Source organism: Papio anubis, chromosome 8 (genome assembly GCF_008728515.1).
Source record: "Papio anubis isolate 15944 chromosome 8, Panubis1.0, whole genome shotgun sequence".
NCBI lineage: Eukaryota > Metazoa > Chordata > Mammalia > Primates > Cercopithecidae > Papio > Papio anubis.
In genome coordinates this window covers 120070638-120089240 of record NC_044983.1, presented here as the reverse complement: position 1 = coordinate 120089240, position 18603 = coordinate 120070638, and the positions used below count along the sequence as shown (strand labels likewise).

At 46.0% G+C, this 18603-nt stretch overlaps 1 protein-coding gene and 1 long non-coding RNA gene across 8 annotated transcripts in view; one reads left to right on the top strand and one right to left on the bottom strand.

Annotated features, from left to right (window-relative positions):
- Nucleotides 1-795: 795 nt before the first annotated feature.
- On the bottom strand, nucleotides 796-1921 carry LOC103887099. Its single transcript, XR_002523971.2, has 2 exons — nucleotides 1482-1921; nucleotides 796-1282 (listed from the first exon to the last, which is right to left on the bottom strand). It is a non-coding gene; the product is annotated as an uncharacterized LOC103887099 (long non-coding RNA).
- Nucleotides 1922-12252: 10331 nt separating this feature from the next.
- The window catches only part of MTSS1 (MTSS I-BAR domain containing 1), a 183755-nt gene continuing 177404 nt past the window's right edge, over nucleotides 12253-18603 (top strand). For 3 of the 7 annotated variants that reach the window (XM_003903142.4, XM_009213560.3, XM_009213558.3), the window contains exon 1: nucleotides 12253-12867. In XM_003903142.4, coding sequence (XP_003903191.3) covers nucleotides 12796-12867 — 72 coding nt within the window. In that variant the 5' untranslated portion in view covers nucleotides 12253-12795. The remainder of the gene's footprint in view (nucleotides 12868-18603) is intronic. The other 4 variants (XM_031669731.1, XM_009213561.3, XM_009213559.3 and 1 more) reach the window with 2 other exon arrangements.

Here is an 18603-nt window from a genome sequence, read left to right as displayed (position 1 = left end):
AGAATCCATTAATGGGATGCTCTTAAATTTCTTTTTTTTCCTGGCATTGTTCTCAGCCAGGCTACAACAAGGAGTCTTACTTGATCAGTATGGTCTTTACTTAGGTATTTACTCAGCTTTCAGGTCTTTAAAGCAGCACATGATTTTCAAGTGAGTTATTCAATTAATCGTTTCTGTATCACTCTGATGCCCCTTTGGACTGTCTGCTTATTGAAAGCCATCCCATCTGGAGGGGCTGCTCCAACTCCCTGCTCAACCTGCAAACGGATCAAATGGCCTCCAGGGGAAATCCCAATTAATGGCAAAATCAATTAGTCACAAGTTGGGAAGAAAGAGAGAGCCAAATGGTTACCCAACACATAATTTACCTTCCTTTACACAATGCGGTGGTCCAGTAATGCATCTAAATGGGATTTCTACAAATTGAATCAAAATGAAGGAGACTGCCATTTAAAGAGCCCCCGGGGGGAATTACTTGATAAAAGATCTTTCCATATTCATGAATGAGTCTCTTGAGAGAACTGCTATTTCTAAATTTGAATTCTTAAAATCCAGTTTTCAAATTATTATTACATTAGAATAGTTTCTATAATGATAATAGTCCTAGAGATCCAATGACTAAAAAGTACATGAATTGTGTGGCTATAGGTATTTCTCCTCTGGGAGTTAAAGTTTAAAGAGAGATGGTACCTTGATGATAGGTCCTTTATACAAGGCCCTTCCTTGTATACAAGGCCCTTCCTTCACTTTGACAAGGGAAGAAAAATTTCAACTCGCGCTAAAGAAAATCTCCAACAATTAGTTATAACCAATAAAGGAATGGGTTGCCCTTTGAAGTATTAAGCTGCCTGTCAGAAAAAAATTTAGATTATAAAGAACAACTTTGTCGAAATCTGTTTTCATTTTATGATTAGTCTTGAATTTGTTCTAGAAAATACATGTCTGTGGAGGTATGAGAAGCCCTCTCCTATTTCAACAGGTTTATATTAAAATAGCTTTAGGGTAAAATAAATATAAACAACAAGTTTTGGGGGAAAGGAACTGTCCCAGTGGCCATTGGGAAGAAGAATGGGTGGCGGCCACCTGCTTTGCCTAGTGATGCGGGCTTCCTGCTGTTTGTATTTATAGACACATCAAGGCGGGGATGGGGCATCAGAGCACATGGGGGAAGATGAAGTATCACCTGAGAAAGGCCTTTCTTCTTTCACCATGAATGCCTCCTTGAGTCACTGCCTGGAGCCAACAGCACCATCCCTTCCTTAATGTCTTTTCCCAACTGTTTCTGCAACACATAAACACACACATACACACAGAGATAGATATATACGTCTAGATATCTAAAACAGACAAAGAACCCAGAGAGAGCTTAAAATCAGGACTACCGGTCAGCCAGACTCATATGGAAGACGTCACCCGGAAGCGACCAATCCTCTCATTTTACAAATGAGGAAAGTGAGGCCCAGAGAAGCTATGTGACTCACCTGCCACTCAGGTGGACAAGTCATTTCTTTTCCCTCCATCTCCTGATGTGCATCACAGCACCTTCCCGCCTTGAGGACAGGGAGCCAGGAGGTGTGGTGCTCATTAGTTGGGTAATGGCTGCCACCACCTTTGAAGCTGCTGGATAGGATCCCAGGTAAATAGCATTACACCCTGCAAATGAAATGGTTCCCTGTACACAACCTGTTTTCACTTGTTGCCTGTGGCCGCTGGCCACTTGTGGCTGGAAAGATTACCACTGAACTCCAGGTCACAAGCCTCCATCTGCTCACAACCTTCAGAAAATAGGAGGGCTGGGGCTGGTTCTTATTATTAAAAGCAAACAAACCCATTATTAAAAGTAAACAAGACAGAACTGCTTTGAAACAATTGATTAAATGTCTCCTGGCTCAGAAGCCTAAATTCACTGCTATTAGCCCAAACCAAGCCTTCCTTAGTGAGAATCTAGAGAGGAAATCTAACAGTTTCTTGTTAAAAAGAATCCCCCTGCCCCTCTGCCCCTGCCCCCACCGTTCTCTTGGGCATTCAGTAACTGCTGCAAGCTAAGCTCAGTAACCATATTAGCTCTAATTCTCAAGATTTTGAAATGAGCATTACATTTTGTATTTTATGCAATGGGATGGGCCAGTCAAGTAATTTGCTAACAGACACAGCTGAAACATTGAAACACCAGAATTCGAACTTAAGTCTCTATGACTTCAAACCCCATGCCCATTCCATCTTACACACTGCCCCCATTAAAAATAGTCTCCCATGTTGTTGTCTCTGTTGTTGATTTCAAAGAAAAGCTGAAGACCTAGGAGAAGAAAATCTGCTGTCTGCTCAGGTAAAATCTCTTGAAATTGCAGGCAATCTGGTAGAGTTGTTCTGGGGAGTAAGCTCTGAGCCACCCTGGTTACTTAAATGTATAAAGTGGACAGAGCAAAGACGATAGATGCCAAACTGCTGGTGTTCAACATCTTTCCCCAATGTCTGCCTAATTCCAGTGCCATTTAATATACTTTGTTTTCCAAACAAACCAGAATACACACAAAGCTTGCAGTGCAAGGTACAGAATCTTGGCTCTGCCAGCAAATCCAGAGTTAAGCTCTCAGTGACAGACTCCTACTAGCCAAACTTACAAGAGACTGACATATAGTCAGACTATAATTGACGACAATAAGATTTTGTTTGCCCAAGTGTCTTAATGCTAGAAACATCTAAACAATGGTTTATTCCAAAATGAATTTTAAAATCTTTAAAATCATGCTATTTGAAGACTCAATAAACAATCTGCTAAATCTGCTAAATCTGCTATGTGTCCAAATCTAGGGAATGGAGAGATTTACCACACCACCAATGACTATTTGGGGAACTTACAGCAGCCAATCTTTTCGTGTGGATGGATGGTGTCAACTGTTACAAATAGATGGACAATGACTCTACCAGTTATTTCATGATGTAAAAAACCTTATGAATCATAAGAAATAAAAAACCACTTATGGGAAAACACTCTGTAAGTTCCTCAAAAGGATACACATAGATTTTCCACAGAACCCAGCAATGCCACTATAGGTATATATCCAAGAGGATTGAAAACATACCCACACAGAAACTCACCCAAGTGTTCATAGCACTATTAGTAACAGCCAAGAAGTAGAAACAACTCAAATATCCATCAACTGATGAATAAACAAGATGTGATATAACCAGACAGTGAAACATTATTCAGCCATAAAAAAAATAAAGTATCGATCCACGCTATTGCATGGATAAACCTTGAGAACACTATGCTAAGTGAAACAAAGCAGATTTTAAAAGGCCACATGTTGTATGATTCATTTACATGAAACGTCCAGAATAGGCAAATCCATAGAGACAGAGTAGATTAGTGGTTACGTAGGGCTAGGGACAAGGGAGGTTGTGTGGAAATGGAGAATGACTGCTAATAGGTAGCGGGTTGGTTTGAGGGGTGATAACAATGTTCTAAAATTGATTGTGGTGATAGTTGCACAACTGTGAATATACTAAAACTCACCGAATTTTGCACTTTAAAAGAGTGCATTTTATGGTATGTGAATTATATCTCAATAAAGCTGGTTTAATTAGAAAGACATAGCTGGTCTTTTTAACCCTAGCACTCATGCCTGTAGTCCTAGCACTTTGGGAGGCAGGCAGCCGAGGCAGGCAGATTCAATGTCTCCCGGCTCAGAAGCCTAAATTCACCCCTGTGACCACAAGCCACGTCTTCCTTAGCGAAAATCTAAAGAGGGAATCTAACAGTTTCTTGTCAAGAAGAATCCCCCTGCTCCTCTGTGCCCCTGCCACCCCCCACTGCTGCCACTGTTCTCTTGGACATTCAGTAACTGCTGCAGGCTCAGTTAAGTTGAGCTCAGGAGTTCAAGAACAGCCTGGGCAAATGGTAAAACCACATATTTACAAAAAATACAAAACTAAGCTGTGCCTGGGAGTGCACGCCTGTAGTTCCAGCTACTCAGGAGGCTGAAGTGGGAGGATGTCTTGGGCTGGGGAAGCAGAGGTTGCGGTGAGCCGAGATCGTGCCACTGCACTCCAGCCTGGGTGACAGAGCCAGACCTTGTATCAAAAAAACAAAAAACAAAAAGACATTTACTGCTGAGCAGTAGATGTTCATGCTGAATATTTTCCATTACTCCCCTGACCCCCAATTCACTCTCCAACCTCCCCTGCTTTGCTTTGTCAGAAAGCTGTTCCGTATGGACTGTACCAACAGGCACCTTTGTATGAGTGATCAACCCATTTATTGTCCAAACTGTGGTACTTTTGAGAAAGAACGATGGGAGCAAACCAGGACTCTGTGGACAAATGTCTGTTGGAGTTCGGTTCTTGCCGTGCAGGTTGGCTGCAGGGCCCTTCAGAGGGCCACAGCTCTTGCCACACCCAACCCCCTCCACACAGCTGGCTCTCTGGGTTCCAGCTCACCCCCTCTTCTTGCTCTCTCCTGGCAGGGTTGGTGATGGCTTCTCACCATTGCTGGACCCCAGAGCTGCGCCATCCATGGTTTCCCCTACACCCTGCCCATGTCTGTGCAAACAGTCTCTTTCTTAAACTTCCTTCTTTCCCAGTTTGAGTGGGCCATCTGTTTCCTGCCTGTACCCTACAGACACAAAACTTCAGAAAAGAAGCACGAAAGATAAATTTGAAAGGAAGGGTGTGGTCGGCACAGAGAGCCTCCTAGATATCTTCCAAAGAGCCATTGCGCCGACTCTCCTGTTTCTGCAGATTTCTGTTACGCCAAATCCTGCAAATAAATGATTTTACCACACCCACCCCCAGCAACTAGGATGTTACAACAAATACAATTTTAATTTTTTTTATTATAAGGAGTTTTTTTGACACTTTGAAAGAAACGAGAAGAAAGAAATTGTAATTTGCAGTGTGAGAATTCAGTACGAAAAAATCCATTCATTTGGCTTATCTTGTTCAGAACTTGCTGTGCTCCCTCAAACTGAGGATTGATGCATTTCAACTCTACAAAATTCTCAGGCAATATCTCTTGGAGTATCTGTTCCCCTTCCCCATTTTCTCTGGAACTAGCAATATGTTGTAGTCTCATGTCCTCCATGTCTCCTAACCTCTTTGGTCTATTTTCTATTAACATTTCTTTATTTCTGGGCTTCCTTCTGAACTTTCTGATTAAAAACATTTCCTTTTCAGCTCCATGTCTATTCAGTTCTCTAACTTGTCCATACATAGTTCAAAGGCACATGGTAATTCCAGGGACTGTAATTTTCATTTCTAGGCTTTGATTCCTTTTTCACGATGCTTTTCTCTTTTCATAGTGTCTGTTTTGTGTCCTTCTTTTATATTTGAATTATTTTAAATTTGCTTATCTCTATCAGCTCTATCAGACTGATGGATTATCTTCAGTTCTTGGTGGTTGAGCCCTGCTGGGAGTTTGCTGATTCTTGAGTGTGATGAGTGCACTGTGGCCTTGTATTGATCAATTCTTTATAGTTCTGAATCACAAGCTCAATTCAGGAGGCTTTCCGTGGGAATATTGCAAGGACTTGATTGAAGGTGTATCCCCTCGGAGCCATTTCTCATTTGTTTCTTCTGGGTTACCCAGGATTATTTTAGACCAGGAACAATTTTTCACAGTAATTTTCATTTTAGGTATTTTGGATCCATTTAAGATATGGCGAACTGAAACGCCCAAATGCAGCTGTGGTGCAGGCCTCTGTCACAATTTTTTCACTGAATGCTTTTCACTTCTACCCAGATTCCAGACAGACTAAGACTGCCAGGCTGCTGTGCCGGCCACCTGTCCTGGTGGGCAGATTGTTTCTCGTCCACTTGCCCTTGAACTACAGCAGCTATGGGGTGTCCCAGCTCTGCAGGTGGCTCTCAGTGGCACATTCCTGACTTGCATGGGACTGGGAACTCTTTTTCTGGTCCTCCTTGGGGGTGAACACGGAGGCTAAGCCCTTGGATTATTGAAATCAAGGACTCCTCCTAGGGCAATTGAAGCATCAGCTATCATACATTCTATTTTTTTTTTTTTTTTGAGGCTGAGTCTCACCCTGTCACCCAAGCTGGAGTGCAGTGGCATGATTTCTGCTCACGGCAACTTCTGCCTCCTGAGTTCAAGTGATTCTCCTGCTTCAGCCTCCCAAGTAGCTGGGATTGCAGGTGCCCACCACCTTGCTTGGCTAATTTTTGTATTTTTGGTAAAGACGAGGTTTCACCATGTTGGCCAGGCTGGTCTCAAACTCCTGACCTCAAGTGATCTGACTGCCTCGGCCCCCCAAAGTGCTGGGATTACAGGTGTGAGCCACCATGCCTGGCCACACCTGAAACTTTCAATAAGGCCTGGGATGAGGCTGGTGAACGGAGGGATTTTGAGCAGGAAAATGACAAAAGATCAGACCTACCCCCTTAAATTAGATTATTGTCCCACATTTGAGCATCTTTCTGACTTTCCCCTCCTTTCCAAATATCAAGCACTCATTGTGCAGACATCAAGATCCTATTAACATGCAACTCCCTTCACAACTATTTATTTTATTTATTTATTTTTATTTTTTATTTTTTTGAGGTGAAGTCTCACTTTGTTACCTAGGCTGAAGTGCAGTGGCGTGATCTCGGCTCACTACAGCCTCTGCCTCCTGGGTTCAAGCAATTCTCTGCCTTAGCCTCCTGAGTAGCTGGAATTACAGGCATCCACCACCATGCTCAGCTAATTTTTGTATTTTTAGTAGAGATGAGGTTTCACCATGTTGGCCAGGCTGGTCTTGAATGCCTAACCTTGTGATCCATCCGACTCAGTCTCCCAAAGTGCTGGGATTACAGGTGTGAGCCACCATGCCTGGCCCGTTACTGTTTTTAACAGCTCCTAAAAGAAGAATCCAAAGGAAAGAATCTCCATTAGATGAATTTCAACCCCTGTGGTCTTGGAGAAGAGAGATTGAGAGTCAATGAAGTCTTCCCAAAACAACTCCCCTCCCTGCTTCCTGTCAAACTGCCCAGTGGATGATGCGGTTAGAGTGTGCGCTGCCTTCTCCTAGCTCTGTGACCTCTGGCAGGCTATCTGATCTCTGGGGGCAGCCTCTATTTCCTCGGGAGTTCCTACCTCACTGGCTATCCCTAGGATTAAAGTGGATGTCAAAGGCCTATCACATAGTAGGGCTACACACATGAGTTCCCTTGTTCCTCAGGAGTGATTCTCAACTCTGGCTGCTCCAAGGACCCTGCCTGGTCCTCAAACTTGTACATTGGAATCCCCTTGGGAATTTTAAAACACCCGTACCTGGACTCCATTACCAGTGAGTCTGATTTACTTGTCCTGGGCTGTCACCTGGCTATCAGGCTGTTTCAGAGCTTCCCAGGTGATTCAAATGTGTGGCAACATTAAGAACCCTGATCTAGGAAACTTTCAAAGAAAGTACCCAGGACCAGGTTCTACTCCTAAACAATTTGAGAAGAACTTCTGGTGGGGGTTGGCTATGGGATTTTTAAAAATGTATCATGCATGTTTTATTCTGTCATCACATAAAGACATACAGACGTATGTGTATACGTGAATGGGTGTGTGTGGACAGATTTTGTTAATGTTTGTTTTACAGAAGCAGGATCACAAAACACATACTTTTCTGGATCCTACTATGAACACAATAATTTCTGCAGAAATCCTTCCAGGTCAATGAATATTATTCTAATTCATTCTTTTTTCTTTTAATTTTTTATCTTGACATAATTTCAGACTTACAGAAATGTTGCAAGAATAGTACAAAGATATCTCATTTCCCCTTCATTAGATTTCCCAAATGTTACCCCGTTATGGTATTTGCTTCAAGCTTGGCCTTTTTAAAAAAAATTAAAAACAATTTTTTTTTTTTTTTTATTGAGACAAGGTCTCGCTCTGTCATCCAGGCTGAAATGCAATGGTGTGAACACATCTTACTGCAGCCTTGACCTCCTGGGCTCAAGCGATCCTCTCACCTCAGCCTCCTGAGTAGCTGGGACTGTAGGCACATGCCATCACAGCTGGCTAATTTTTTGTACAGATGCGGTCTCGCTGTGTTGCCCAGGCTGGTCTTGAGCTCCTAGGCTCAGGTGATCCTCCCACCTCCCACCTTCCCAAAGTGCTGGGATTATACATGTGAGCCGCCGTGCCCAGCCAAGCTTGGGTATGTTTTAAAAGCTCCTCAGGTGAGTCTAATGCACAGCCAGGTTGCTCTGTGGGGCCTCCCAGTTCGCTACGAGACTTAAGGCAGTGTTTGTGAAACTTCTGACCTTCGTGAGGGGTCTTTGCATTAGAGGCAGTTATGTGAGGTGGTTAAGACACTGGGCTTGAAGTCATGCTGCTAGGTTTGAATTCTAGCTATATTGCTTCCTCCCTCCTGACCCACCTTCTGTGCCTCAGGTTTTTCAACTGTAAAATAAGGATAATCGAAGTGCTAACTCCTAAGGCTTTGTGAGGATTGAGTGAGATTACTTAGGATAGCACTTGGCACACAGTAAGTATATACTAAAGGTTAGTTATTTGTGTATTTATTATTACCATAGCTCATCTGTGAAACAAAATTGGCTTAAGCTTGCCCTGGTCACCTATAAGCAGAATTCTTTCTGATCTGAGTCATTAAATTCTTTAGACAAATTAGGGAGTTATCAGTATGTAAGAGTTTCCATTTAGAAACAGGCCCCTTTTGAAAATGGAATTAGTGAGGATCAATTAAAAATATCTGTCACAGTGACTCACCCTAAGAGATGTTTCGTATGTGTTTTGTGGATGGTAGGCTGGAAAATGCCCAAATATAACCCCAATGTCCAGAATGTGTCACTGGGGCAGGAGACCACTGAAAGGTGATGAACTGATTAGTAGCAAGGCCGAAGCAGGTGGCAGGGAGCGTAAAGAGCAAATTCTCCCCTCAAGGACCAGCTGCCCCGCAGGCCTAGGCCAGGTGGGAATGTGAGCCCTGAATTGCCACATGTTCCTATCTTCCTGGAAATGCTGAAACTTTGTACCTTGAGGTGAAGTTTCCCAATTTCTAAATATTTTTAGATTTCCCAATTTTAGAAACTCCTCTGCAGGCCAGTTTGTAGCTTCCAATCATGGGAGTCAAATAGCGGGGTTGGAAGATCCAAAAGGGGAAAGAAGTCGTAATATTTTGTATTTCTCCAGGACTGTTTGAAGAAGAGAGGCTGTATCTGGTGGTTCTAGGTTGCCAGGATATTGTGTCTGCTCTCCAGTGGGGTAGGAACCTGATTGGGTTCCATTCCTGAGACATTTCTTCAGCACCTGCTTTGTGCCAAACCACGCTTGTTCTCCCAGGAGCATCCAATCTCCTTTGCTTTGTATATGTGCTCCCAAGCTGCCTGCTGACTACTAATTTGACTTCTGCAATGCCTTGATATGGAGAATTGGGCTCTCAGGGGAGCAGATAGCCCTGCTGCAAGTTATAAACCAAGACTGTCTGGGTCCTGATCTCCCTCTCATTAACAGTATTTCTGGGGCTTAGCTCTTTCTGTACCATATAAGCATGATGAGAAAAATATATATTTTATAAGTAAGATAAGGGTCTGGTCAGAGTAGCAATAAAAGAGCATGAAAAACATATTATTTTACAAAACCTTATGTTTACATACCATATGAAGCAATTCAGAAATATATCTGGTTATTTCGAATCCATCAGAGGCATCTGAGTTTACCTAAAAGTGTAAAATATTATACATTACACAAAACCCAACATTTCATCACGTAAACAACAGAAAAGGGACCCCCTATTGTCACAGAGGCAGATTCTATAACCTGAAACACCTCCTGCCATAGTCATGTAGACACAGTTGGTAAAATGTAATCAGAATCTCTTTAAATATATGCAGAGCCAGCCTAAAAGAAGGGAAGTCCCCAACAGCCAGAAACAAAAGAGAATCTGAAAACAAGGAAAGAATGTATGACAGCTGGCCAAGCACGGTGGCTCACGCCTGTAATCCCAGTACTTTGGAAGGCCAAGGTGGGTAGATCATCTGAGGTCAGGAGTTCGAGACCAGCCTGGCCAACATGGAGCCTGAGGCAGGAGAATCACTTGAACCTGGGAGGTGGAGGTTGCAGTGAGCTGAGATTGCACTATTGCTCTCCAGCATGAGTGACAGAGCAAGGCTCAGTCAAAAAAAAAAAAACAAAAAACAAAAAACAGTGCCAGGTGTCCCTCCCACTTTCCTGCATCTGTGAACACTTTTCCAGCCTCCCCTTTCAAGGAGTTTTGGGATGCTTCACTTTCTCATGAGAGACAAGGGCCTGGTGGTCAGGCCAAGGGAAAAAGGTCACAAGAGAGGTGTGCTTTGGCAAACATTGCTAAAGTTGGGGTATTTGGGGCATTAAAATTTAAGCATGTGGTAGGAAAGCTGGACCAAGTGTCCACTGGGCTAAGGCCCCTTATCCCAGGAGTTCAGGAGGCTGGGTAAAAGGGAGACCTGGGGCATGGAAGTCAGAAAACCAGGGTTGGATTCCTTCCAACAGTGAAATGAGGACCAGAATGATAATTTCCTTCAAGTAGACATAATACATGTAAAATGCCCAGATTGCACACAGTAGACCCTCAGCAATGTCCCTGGGACAGCATGCCAATGTTACAGAATTAAAACGGGGCCAGGGCTGGACTTGAGCCTTGGCCTCATCCCTACTTCTTCTGTTGATAAGATTTATCGAATGATTATTTACTAGACGCCAGGTACCACTTTTGCTTTCATTGATTAGCTCATGTAATGTTCAGAACAGCCCTATCAGGTGGAAGCCATCATTATCCCCATTTACAGATGGATGAGGAAACTGAGGCCCAGAAAGCTTAAGTAACGTACCCAAGGGTATATACAGTTAGTAGGTTGTAAACTGGAGTTTGAATCCCAGCAATCAGACTCTACAAGTAGTCATCTTGATCGTTAGAATACCAGTAGTATTAAAGTCACAATAATGATTGGCAGCAAACTATGTGTCAAGCACCCGTTATTGGCAAGGTGAAGATGAGTCGGATGCATTTGAATGCCCTTGGGGACAGGATCCAGCAGGGGTGATCAAGAGATCAGTTACTTCCTGAAGGTAACACCCTTCCTGGTGATTTCCGGGAGTCGGGGTGGGGAAGGTGGGTTGCAGTTAGGAGTTGGGCAGAGTGATCCAGGGGAATATTATCTTTTGCAGCTGTGCTATGTAACTCCATGCATCCCTTTGATCCATAAAGTTTTCAAAGCCAGACCTTTTCCCATTACGGAGTGAATCTGACACAAGTGTACAGCATTTTGACCTTGGTTGCTTTTGGCCCCACTCTCCCCAGTCTTTTCTTTTGTTATGTTTTGTACTTCAAATGGTTAGCTCAAGAGTCAGAGGAACTGTCCGGAGTTAGGTGCTTATGTTTTAAGATCTTTTAAAAGTTGCTCATTTGATTCTCCTCCCTCTGTCCCATTTGGCGTTCATCTGAATGAGGGCTCCTGGTTATGCAGATAGGCAGTGTAGCTGTGAAAACGGACCACTAGGCCCCAAATCAACATGGACACATTTGTGCTCTTTGCAGGTTCAACCTCTCAGGAGGGCTCCCTGCGGTTATACCAACGCTGGCTGCTCTCAGTGGGCCTGAAAACCATCAACCTTCCAAGTCAGAGGCAGTCAGCAATCTCGATAGACTGATGGATCGTGGACAGAAGCTCTAACGCTGTTTCCATTCATTTAGCAACAGCAAATCAATCCACTTTCCCAGCATCCTGCAACTTTATCGAACTCGGCATCCCATTGCAGGATACGCCCCTGAACTCTCCTTAATTGTATATTTCGCTATTTGCAATCAGGACTGGGCGATGCAGTCCTAACATCAGAGAATGGGCGTTTTCTCAGAAGGCCGCAGTAGCTGCAGCAGCTTTCCCGCCCCACTAAGAGCTCACTACAAGCGGGCTCCGGGCTAGGCGCGCCACCCATGCAAATCCCCGGGGAGCGGCGGTGCACCCTCCATTCCTCCCGTCCCGCGCGCTCGCAGCCATTGTAGGGTGGGCGCTCGCCAGGCAGGGTGCCGACACGCCCTCTCCGCGCTGCGACTGGCGGCCGGGGGAGGAGAGGGTGCGCGGTGCGCACCGGAGGGAGAGGCTCCAGCCCAGCGCCTCCTGCCCGCCAGCAGACCAGCAGGCTCCTCTTTGCGGCGAGTGCCCCACGCGCCTCTCGGGCGCGCGCTCCCAGCCCCGCCCGCGTTCGGCGGCCGCACAGCCACGAGAGCGCGCCCCCGCGCGGCGGACGCACGGCCGCGAGCGCGCGTGCGCCCCTCCGAACGTCCGCGGGAGCCTAGCCAGAGCGAGCGCCGGGGGCCGGGCGCGCAGGAGTGAAAAGGAGGCGGCGGCCGCAGCTGCGAGCAACAGATCCGGACGCCGCGAGCAGACCCGCTCTGGTGTTGGGCGGTTTTTTCTTAATTGCAGAAAAATTTATTAAATTGGAAAATCTTGAGTTTTTCAATGGCGCTGGCCCCGGGTCAGCGGGCGGTTTTCTCTGCATCAAGATGGGCTTTGCCGTTTCCGTAGTGGGCACCAGTGGTGGCCTGATTGTCAGTCTTCTCCCGGCATTTTTAAGGCCAGGAGCCGAGCGCTGCATGTAGGCGAATACCCTACAGAGCGGTTTGGTTTTAAAATTACTGTTGTTATTATTTTGGGCAGAGAACAGTCGGGTTGGTGTACACCGGCCTCGCTGCAGAAGAAGCTGCGAATCCGAGGTGGGTGAAATTCCTCCCGGGGTGAGCGAGCCCCGGCCCCGCGCGCAGTCCAGCGGCCCCGCGTGTGTGCCCTCGCCCTGCCGGCGCCGGGAAAATGGAGGCTGTGATTGAGAAGGAATGCAGCGCGCTCGGAGGCCTCTTCCAGACCATCATCAGCGACATGAAGGTAGGACGCCGGGGGTGCGGCTGCGGAGCCGGCCGCCGGCTCTGACCTCGCCGCCGCGCTTCGCCTCCACCCCGGGCCGGCCGCCCGGCCCTTCCCTGCGCCGTGGCCGCCGGCCACCTGCGGGAGCTCCCGGCTCTGGTGTCACCTGCTCACCCGGGGTGCTGCTCCAGGCTCTGCTGGGTCACTAGGCGGGCGGCTTCTCTGGGGGGTGTCTGCTGTCCCACGCCATCTCCCCGCTCATTGTCCCAGGGGGCGGCACCATTTCTTTCCCTCGGGGGCTCAGGGCACTGGCTCCAAGTTTTCCTATTGTCTGTCCCTGAACTGAATGTCTGGGACCCGCGGGGGCTGGATGCCCGGGCGGACACCTGATTCCCCCGGGCACGGGGTGGGGGCGCCTGGCGCGGTGGTGGGGAGGGAGTGAGGGCTCTGCCCGCGCGCAGGAAGGAGTCCCCTAGCCTAGCAGACTGAGAGGGAAAGCCAGTCCCTCCTCGGCTGTCAGGTCTACTTGGAGTGGGGGATCTGAGCAAATTAGTTATTAATTGGGCTGTTCCGAAGCTGGTAAAGCTATGCGCGCCCTCTCTCAGCCCTCCCGCGGGGCGCGGGCCGAAGTTCCCGGGCAGCCTTGCAGGGGCCCCACCTTCCCCCAGCTGAACCTGAAGGCAAGATTGGGGCCCCCGAAATAACTGTATCCCGCCCTCCCAGACCCAAACGGACACACACTCTAGGTTTTCTCTTGGAAGGGTTGTGAAGATGGTGTGTGTGTGCGCGCGTGCATGTGTGTGCGCGCGCGCGCGTGTGGGGGCGGGGAACAACACCCTAGCTTTTTCCTGCAAAGGGTGGGACTGGGCATAACCTGATCCTCGGAGGTGGATTTTCTGGTGCCTAGAGATAGACCAGGGCCCCGTGTTATTCATCCAGAGGAAATAAAACCAGCCGCGCGAGCTGGCTGGAGGTGGGAATTGGGGGCGGTGGGGGAAATTATTTTTTTAATGTGTATTTAGGGAGCTTCTCTTTGGCTCTGGCCCAGCCCCAGTTTGCCTCAACAGATCCCGATCCGGGGAGGTGGTGTTTAATTAAAAGCCCGCTTCCAAAACGAGTGGGCAGGTTTGGAAAGCTGTGCACCGAGTGGGTGTGGACAGCCCCTCTTCAGCCGCTGCCTGGGCGCCTGGAGGAGCTTTTGTCTGATGAAGTGTAAGGTTTAGAGAGGCTCCGAGCCTCGGAGATGGTCTTTGGGAAGGAATGCTCAGCTGTCATGGCCTGCTTCCACCTTTCAGAACCAACTGCCACCTCACCCAGGGTGAACTTTACTAAGGTGCCTCTGTCCTGGTCTTGTGCGTTTTGAAATCTTTCTACAGATCTCGTGCCTTTTGTCACAAATTGTCCTTAGCATATCATAATCTGCAGCCAGACTCCGCTTGCCCAGGAATGCTTATAATCCAGGCACTTGGAATTAGATGGATTATTCCCTGTTGAAAGACAGCCCCTTTCATTCTGTTGCCCCCAGTGCACGCTGAATTATTGAAGTGGTCTTTTGAGACAGAGATGGGTCCTCCCTCCTTGGGCTCTGGCCTTAATTTTAAACTTAAATTCTACACATCCTAGAGTCAAACAGGATTTGGTTTGAGGCACACATGGTGTATTCTGATCTTGTGGGGAGGAATTTGAAATAGGTTGGTAAAGCCACCTGTGTTTTTTTGAGGAGATAAATGGATGTTTCCCACCCCTCAGCAGCAACAAGGAACCCAGTGATCTGACGGATCTGTCCACTGCAGTCCTGGAGTGATCACACCTGGAGTTTTTTCTCTCTTTGTTCTTTAATCCAGAATCCAGGCTCGGTTCTTCCCATTCACTGGTTTGAATCAAAAGCCCTTCGGAAGGTGACCTGCCCAAAGGGTGGGCTGTCCTGCTTTCCACCTGCCATCCTGTGGCTGTGTGGCAGTATGCCCTGGCTGGGGCCTCATGGGTGCCAAGGTGGTGTTTTTTCCCTTGCCTGGTTCCAGTTAAAAATAAAGACATCTTCTTTAATGCCCAGTCACGGCGGAATCTAGAGTTTGTGTATCCTGACTTCTTTCCCTTTGAGTTTAGTAGGTTTGTTCAGTATCCTGTGGGAAATCATTTATTTTGAAGTTTTTTTTTTTTAGTTCGTTTTGTTTTGGCAGTAAAATTTTAAAAGCAAGGTGGAGTGGAAGACTAAAACATGCCTTGGGTTCTGCAGAGTTTTAGACTTTCGGAGATTCGAGAGATAAGGAGAAAGAGGGAGTGTCTGATTTCCTAGATTGTTTATGCATAAGACAATTCGGAATATTTTCTTGGACTTTGCTTCTTAAAAGACTTCATCGTGGATTAGATGCCGATGACATTTTAAATGGAAATTTAAAATTTTTAAATTTGAACAAATCTGATAAGCAGTATGTAGTGTGCAGATGCATGAAGTCACCAGCAACAAAAGTCAGTTTTTAATATTTGAAATCAACTGACTTTCTAATGACCTCTTTTTCTTTTCTTTAAACTCCCATAATGGGTTTATAATGCCATTGGTCTCTTTTCTGTTTGCTCTGAGGGAAAAGCGTAAATGTCGGAAACCCACTTGGAATGCCATCTTGATAAAAATTTTTAGGTTATTTTCTCAGAAGTGATGTTGGCCTGGGTGAGAAAAGGATAAGGAAAATGGTTTTATTAGTAGCATTTGATTCTTCAAAATGTACAGCAGCACAGGAAGGGAGTCAATTTCCTCTTTGGAGAAAGAAAAAAAAACAGTTAAAAAAGGGAATACTTTCAAGGCCTGGCACCCTCTATCTTCTGAAACCAGAGAACCTCAAGACATGGAAAAAAGCAAGAGAGAGAGGATTCTTTGTGCTTTCTTCTAAAGATACTTCGTCTGAGTCCTCGGCTGGCTGTCAGGGCATGGGTTTTCTCCTTTTCAAGGGGTAAGGCATGGAAGAAATCCTGACTCTTTCTCTACTGGGGAACAGCACCATGTAAAGCAAGCAGCAGCTAGTAAATAAGGGATCGATTCCTTGACGAGAGGAAACCTGGTGGTTTGTTTCCCGTTTATTCTACCCTGCTGTGGTGGTGGTCACTAATGAACGGTGTTGTGCAGAATCACCTACTGGCTGCCTTTCCTCTCATCCATGCAAATTAGTAAATCACTGACCAAATTGGCTGGTGTGAGTTGGTTCTAGAGGAAAGGGGAGACAATTATTCACGTGGCTGGAGGGAAGGACCCACAGCTGGTTTGTCCAGGGAATAGTAGTCTGGAAGTGACTGTTGACTGCCTTCTGATGTGTGGACAATCTTGACTGCATCAAGGAGGTCCTGGAATCTTTTTGGAGTTTCTATCCAAGCCCTGGGAAGGGAGGGCTCCATGTCTCAAACAGCAGCTTTGTGCCTTTGCTTTTGAGTCATTGAACCAGCATCGATTTTGGTGATGTCTGGGGAGTTTTTAAGACCAGGAGACTTTGCTGGCCAAAATTGAGGACAGCTCACTCTGCGGGTGTCTTTCTTCTTTTAATAATTAACTTGGTTAAAAAAAACAAAGTTGGTTGTCTGAAATCAAATATTTTCTTCACCCTTGTTGCTCAAGAATCAGCATGTCGAGAGCTGAACTGGGCCTGCTGCGGGTAGAACTTTGTACGAGGTTAGGAGTACATAATGTGACTGGGGCAAGAAAATCCTAACCACACCTGATTCTTCCACCCCATGTGTCACTTTAGACAGGGGTGTCCTGTTACCAGCACCTGTGCTGAGCAGAATAGAGGCCTTGTTCAGTTCCTCCCCACTGCCCCCCACCTGTGTTTGCCATCACTATCCTCTCTCCTAAGTTCTGCCTAAAATGAGAACTGCTAAAGGGACTTCTTGAATTCCATGGAAATCTCTTTGTGGTTTGAAGCCACGTCGTGATATTTTCCCTCCCAGATCATAAGATGGAGAATGTGGCTAGTGGGTCCAACACTGGATATTGATTTCAGGGTAGTTTTTTTCCCCCTCACTGCTTTGTTTTGGGGTTCCCATCAGAAGAGAGGTACACTTCCTTGCTGTTTATGAAGGGCGATTGTGTGGAATGCCTTTTGCTTGGCTCTGCCCTAGGAGAGCTCCTTGTCCTGTGGGCTGTAAACAGATAATGCGAATCCAATATGGTGGCCGTGAAGGAAGGGCTGTGGTTCAGCCTAGAGAAGAGTATCAGTCTCTGCAGGAGTTCCCTTGGAGGCCTCAAAAAAAGAGTTTTCTCCAGGACAGTACTGAAAACCCAGCCAAGGCCTCAGCCAGGTGCTCTGAGGGAGGTGGGCCGCTCTCTGTAAATGGTGACAGCCACACAAAGGCAGGACAAGCAGAGCACTTGTAAAGGACAGATGGGCCCCATGTTGGCTTTTCTCTTAGCAAATGGTTGTATTTGGCCAGGATTTTACAGCTTCCTCATTTTGGGCCCATGGGAGAAGAAGGTGAAGTAAACATGTCGTAAAATTGACAGCAGGAACTGCCTGGGATGGGTACGCAGAGATTTTGGACCTCTTCTATATAGATTCATCTTTTTGGTTTTTTGGGTGCCAATCTTGTTGTTTGGAAATCGTTTCTGGCCTGGTTTGGGTGTTTCTTTGTGAAAACCCCTTCCTATTTAGTTTTTGTGAAAACCCTTTACTATTTAGTCAAATTTTTTGGAACTTCTAGCTTGATGCTGTGAACCTTTATGTTCTGAAATTCCGCAGTTTGTAATGCTCCAAATCAAGAGAGGTCATTCCTAGGTCCTGGTTTGCATAGAAGGTAAGCCGAGTTTGGATTTTGCCTGGTTCAGCCATCGCCCAGTTCTTACTAGAGTAACATGTACTCATTCCTTAGTATTTATGGAGCATCAGTGGTGTTTCAGGCACCAAACGTGGCATAATGATTTCAGCGAGTAAACACGTAGGATTTCCCATTAAATTTGCATTTCAGGCATACTAAAAAATTGTTCACTGTTTAAGTATGTTCCCTGTGTGCTGTGTGTTCTCAGTTGCTGACCTCTAGCCCTTTGAACTCTTCTTTTGCACCTCAGTCACAGGGAAAAGGAAAAAAACTAAAATGATGTCTGTCGATTTGGCTAGCTCACTTAAGGCTGTTAAAATGCTTGGAGGGTGAAAAGGATGAAACTATTGATTCATTAGATGCTTTATCTCCAATTTTCATCTCGGCTTTTTCCATCTTTGCAGGCATGGGCGGCGATAGCTGGCAAGATTCCTTCTCTAGTGAGACCATTTAGATGTTCGAATTGAGTACGGACAAATGAGGTCATTTTGAGTTCCCCATTACTTCTTGGAACTGCCTTCAGGACACTTACCCCCAAAACCCACACCTCTGCAAAAACAAAAAAATACCTCACCCCAAACCAAACCAAAGCCAAAGGACAGATTTAGCTGCCTAGGACGTCAGACAAGAATTTTTGGGGGCCGTTTAAAGGGAACTAACCGATGCCGTGAGCAGTTTAACTCAGATTTGGAGATAGCACTGCTGATATGGCCTTTTTTAGTAGCAAACAGGAGAGGCAAACGGAGTTAAGGAGTAAATTAATTGACTGAGCATTAAGGAAGCCCATTGTCATGATTGCTGAGGTTCTCCCTTGAATTAGCAATAGACTGCAGGTTTCATCTGAGTATGAGCCACCAAGGCAAATCAGAAACAACCAACCAACCAAAAACTTAAAAGTAGCAATTCCCAGCACAGAATCCACTCCAGAGCAGCCCCTGTCTCAGCACCTGGAAGGCC